The sequence below is a fragment of the Panthera uncia genome, chromosome B4 (genome assembly GCF_023721935.1).
Source record: "Panthera uncia isolate 11264 chromosome B4, Puncia_PCG_1.0, whole genome shotgun sequence".
NCBI classification, from domain to species: Eukaryota; Metazoa; Chordata; class Mammalia; order Carnivora; family Felidae; genus Panthera; species Panthera uncia.
This window is the reverse complement of record NC_064809.1, coordinates 73913273-73918259: the sequence shown is the minus strand read 5'-3', so window position 1 is coordinate 73918259 and position 4987 is coordinate 73913273. Positions and strand designations below refer to the sequence as shown.

General features: G+C 48.0%; 1 protein-coding gene and 1 long non-coding RNA gene across 2 annotated transcripts in view; one reads left to right on the top strand and one right to left on the bottom strand.

Annotated features, from left to right (window-relative positions):
• Window positions 1-1721: 1721 nt before the first annotated feature.
• On the bottom strand, window positions 1722-2808 carry LOC125919018 (uncharacterized). Its single transcript, XR_007456659.1, has 2 exons — window positions 2427-2808; window positions 1722-2129 (listed from the first exon to the last, which is right to left on the bottom strand). It is a non-coding gene; the product is annotated as an uncharacterized LOC125919018 (long non-coding RNA).
• A 243-nt stretch (window positions 2809-3051) lies between these two features.
• DHH (desert hedgehog signaling molecule) overlaps window positions 3052-4987 on the top strand; it is a 9316-nt gene continuing 7380 nt past the window's right edge. Inside the window, exon 1 of the mRNA XM_049626680.1 lies at window positions 3052-3127. Coding sequence (XP_049482637.1) covers window positions 3052-3127 — 76 coding nt within the window. The remainder of the gene's footprint in view (window positions 3128-4987) is intronic.

The following is a 4987-nucleotide window of genomic DNA, read 5'->3' as shown; positions in this document are numbered from 1 at the left end:
CAATACAAAAGATTTAAATAATAGCTCAAGATAATGTTATAAAATAGTGCATATATGCCTAATTGTTCACTGAACTAGATAGCTGAAATGATACAGACAAAAATCCCTTCAGGAAAGAATGGAAGAAAAGACATTACATTATTGGCAAGTTGAGCCTTGGAAGTAGATAGGATTTGGACACAGTGAGATTTGGTAAGTTTAAAAAGATATTAGGGAGTGTCTTTTTGCATAGTTTTCTGAGTGGTAACTCAGTAATCTTGGAATCTCTTGCCAATTCTAAATATAGGCAGTGAAAAGACAGTTATTGGCTTCCAATGGATTTGTAAACAAGGGCTCAAAGACTTGTGAGCAAATAAATCAGATTTCCCCTGGGCTTGAAACCACTTTCTCTAGGAATTATTCTAGATTCTCTCTATTCTGAGCTTGTCTTCTACCATGCAGTTCCAAGTTGATATGTTTATTGATATTTTGCCTTTTAAAGTTCACTTCAGTTGTACATATCTGTACATTCTAGAAGGTGATAAATCTCTAAGCAGAATCTATGTCAACCAGCTGTTGTAAGAATCAGATTTAATAGTCTGTGGCTTGGGTGATGTCACAGCACATTGTAAACTGCAAAGGATGGTGAACATTAGATTTTTAGATTTAGAAGCAATCTGAAGGGTGTTCTAGTTTTGCAAACGAGATTAAATATAGTCCAGGATGACAGTGCTAGAACTAGAACCCAGGTCTTCTGATTATTAGCAATGCCTGCCATCTTTTCTCAATACATTTGTTAATATTTGAGTGTCTGCATGTATTAGGTACCTGGCTAAGGGCTAAGGAAATAACTACATTCAAGACAAATGATTCTTCCCCTTTACAAGCCTATATGGAGGACAGGACAAACAAATACAAACAAATCAAGCTATGACCATTTGTTATAAATAATATGACAAAATTAGTTTGCTTTAGATAAGTTAGTGAGGGAAGACTCCTCTGGACAATTATCATTTAAGCTCAAACCTGAGATTTAAATCAGCCAGAACTGAATAGGGAAGGAGGAGGGGAAGAGGAGAGCCTTCTGGGCAGAGGCAACATCAAATACCGAGCCTTAAGGAAGAAAAGAGCTTGACAATGTCCACCAGGAGTTGACCAAAGGCTGGGGTTAAGATGGTACCAAAACGAAGCAGTAGAGAGGGGTTAGCTCATAGGTTGCGACCTCAAATGCACAGCTGGGCTGACAATGTAAGTGGAAACACTGGTGAGGTGTTAGCGCTTCCCCAAGTGATAAAGACTGTGAAAGACCAGAGCACATCCTGCCCCATCTATAGGGTCATATGTCCTTGTTGCCCAGTTCTGCCAGATCTTCTATTTAAGAGACAGAAATCTAAATTCTTAAGGTGTCCTGATTTTTATAAGTTTTTTCAAATTTGTTTAAAAAAAACACTGTAAGCCAAACAAAACACAATATGGTTATCCTCAAAACACGCTCAATAGCCCAAGCCACCTCCCTGTGCTCACTTTTCCTTCCTTGCAGCAGATCCCAGGACCCAACCAGCGATCTTCATCTCTTGGCAACTACCCCCCCTCTTCCCACTGATGTTCTCTCCACCCTAAGCTTAGTTGCTAAGAGGGAAATCAACTCCTTAGCTCCTCTCATTATCTTGCTGTCACCAAAGACAGATGTGTGTGTGTGTGTGTGTGTGTGCACACATATATATTTGGCATGTACACATATATACAAGTACATTAATTTTATTTCCCAAGATCCTACTGCAAATCACTGGGCAAACAAAGAAGGGACAAAAATGACTTGCTCCAGAGAAGTTAACCAGGGTACAGAATTCAGCTGTTAATTCTGGCCCCTGACTTTTGCTCAGATAGTAACTGGATGCAGACTAGACCGTTACAATCAGGCTCTTTTTCTTCAGTGGGGGGTTTTTGCAAAACTCAACCCTTCTTTTGAGGTTTCCTTCTCCAATTTAGAGGATGAGTTCAACTCCATGAAGGTGGAACTTCCCAAACAGTGCATATTCCAAGGTGGCAGGAAGAGAACTGGCATTCCTTAATTGTGTGACCTTGGGCACGTGACAACTTCTCACCGTTTTCTAATCTCTAAAGTGCTAATCACACCGTCCTCTGAGGGGCTGTTGTGATGTAAAAATGAGATAGAAGCCTGTAAGGTGAGTGGCACATAGTAGGTGGTCAGCTAACATTTGACTCAGTCCCATTAAGCAATGATCCCGTGGGCATTTCCTCACAAAGTTTCAGAAGATATTTCTGTGGTTCTCTATGCAGTTTTCTTCACTATTTGCTCCAGCACACACTAGGCCTCCCACAAAAGTTACTGAGTGAAAACTCCTGGCTGCGGAGGGGCCCCACCCCAACATAAACACCTTTTCGGAAAATACTGCTACAGGCCTTGGGTTACTGGGCTGCGGTACCTTTCAGAACCCCCATGGCGCTCTCCCATCCTGCCTGGCTGGCCTGGTCCAAATGGGTCATTTAACCACGGTCAAATTCAAATCTTGGTTGCTCGGGCAGTGCGAGAAGAGACCTCTCTGAACGGCAGGAGCTGAAGGAGACAGTTGTTTAGTTTTAGAACTGGCACTGTTAGGGCCCCAAAGATCCCGCCTCTTTCCACGGGGCGAGCCTATCAGCGTTCCTTTGGCGATGAGCGGCAGCTCCTTAGGAGCCAATGAACTCAGCTCGCTGGAAGAAACTGCCCACCCCTTGTGTCGTCAGTTGGTCTCCAGTAAGATAGAACCAGCACCTGCGCTTCCTCGTAGCAGGCTTGTTGGCGGGTGTTTGCGTTAAAGTTAACTGAGGCCGGACCTTAAAGGGGAGGGAGCAGAGGGGGCCAGGGCCCTTTAAAACCAGGCGCCTGGTGCCTGCCCCTTTAAGGCGTCCGGACGACTGAATCTGAGCTCCAGATTATCCCGAGTTTCCGTCGCAGGCTGCGAGGAAAGGCTCCTTGGCTGGGTCCGGGTGCGTGGCGGCGGCGGCTTCATCCCCGCTCGTCCTCCCCGGGCCCGGAGACACCCCCGCCCCAGTCATGCTGAGCAGAGTATGGAAGCAGCTGACTACGAAGTGCTATCCGTGCGAGAGCAGCTATTCCACGAGAGGGTTCGCGAGTGCATTGTGAGTACGGGACCCGGGCAGGAAGGGTAGGACCAAGAGGGGGAGAAGCACGGGTGTCGCGGGAGAGGGAGAAGTTCGGGTTGGAGTGCGACCACCTAGGCTCAGAGCCAGGTCCAGGGGCGAGCGACCAAGGGCCCCGGCCTGACAGAAGGAAGGACCGGTGCTCCGGCTGGTGAACCCCCAGATCGGATCAGTAGGGTAGCTGCGCGGTAAACAAAGCCGCGGGTCGGTTTCCGTTCCTCCCCTCTACACGCCCCTCCCCCCGCCCGCCCTCCTGCCTCCCCCCACCCCTGCTGGGGTTCAGGGCGTGGGCCTGCAAGGCTAGTGAGTTTTATCTTCGTAGTCGGATAGCCTGAGAGGGATGGCTTTAATTGAGGGAGGGCTTGTTTGCATTACCCGCAAACTCCACTGATGTTTCACGAAAAGGGGGACGTCCAAACGCTGAACTAGATTCCAAGAAAAACTTGGGAGGTGTAGGGGTGGCTTGTCAGAGGAACAGGGGACTTTGATGGGTCTCCCACTTCGGAAGAAAGGACTCTTGCTGGGAGGGATTCTGTGTAGAGATGGAGAACAATTAAGTTTTCCCCTTCTTTTCCTTCTCATTGGTGTTTGTTAGAAACCCCCACAAGCGTAGGTTCCTAGCTCTCCGGCCACGCCGGGATTTCCCCTGTAAATGTCCCTCTCCCTCCCCAGTGCTCCAGAGAGCCGCAGGCTGCGTTCCCTACTCCCTCACTGCCACCTAGAGCAACAGCTGAACCTGCCACACTGTGATGGACGCCTCACTCCTGGGCCCCAGGGGAGACCGGTGGCACTTAGGGAGCTGCATCTTCCTCAGGCCTGCTTTCAATTCTCATTCCTCCTCTATCTCCTTCCTCAGACTTCCCGAGAGTAGCCCTCACCCCCAGATACTAAATAGAAAGCAAAAAGGGAAGGTCTGGAAGAACAGAAGCCTTAATGAGAAGGGAGACCCACTGATGGGGTCATCCTTTATTTTTCACAATCTGCCCTGGGCAGCCTCAGACTGGAGGAGAGGTAAAGTGAGCCATGACATAACTAGGTCTGCTCTTATCTGTGAGGACTGAAAAATAGGGAATGTATCTTTCCACGTGTGGAACTCCAGATCAGCTTTCCTTGGGTGATCCTTAGTGGATAGTCCCACGTGGTGAGGTTGGGCATATTGTGGAGACACGCCAGGCCTTGAAACAGTGTAGGGATAGAGGCCCACATTCCTAGAGAATGGGGAGGGATGAGACCTTGGACAGAGAAGCAGCCTGCTAAATATCTCCCCCACTCTTTAGTACTGTTAGCTGAGGACATCAGTGCTAGCCAAGGGCAGCCCGAAGGCTTCTCGTGCCTCCCCCACCTGGCTCCCATGCACTGCTCTAGAGAATGACCTAGCTTCTGCTGGAACTGCGTGGAACTCCAGCCTGACCTTTTGAGCCCTCCCACCTTCCTGGCTGTTACGCAAGCCCAAGGGCAGAGAGAGCACTAGGCAGTAGAAATCTTCAGTACAATCTGAGTAACTGATTCTAGTCAGCTTCCCTAATATTAAAAGCTAAAATTTTATTCTAGATCCATTGCTCTCCTTGGGTCTCTTTGACTTCTTCCTTCCTTGTATAGGTCACTGTATGCAGATTCCCTGTAGGGTCAGCTCCTCTTGGGAACTGGAGGACCCACGAGACTGATCCTGCTTTCTTTGCTTACTTTAAATGCAATTAACATCTCATGGTGCCTGGTTGGCTCAGTGGGAAGAATGTGTAGCTCTTTTTGTTTTTAAGTTTATTTATTTTGCGAGAGACAGAGACAGTGCAAGTGGGGGAGGGGCAGAGAGAGAGGGACAGAGAGAGAGAGAGAGAGAGAGAGA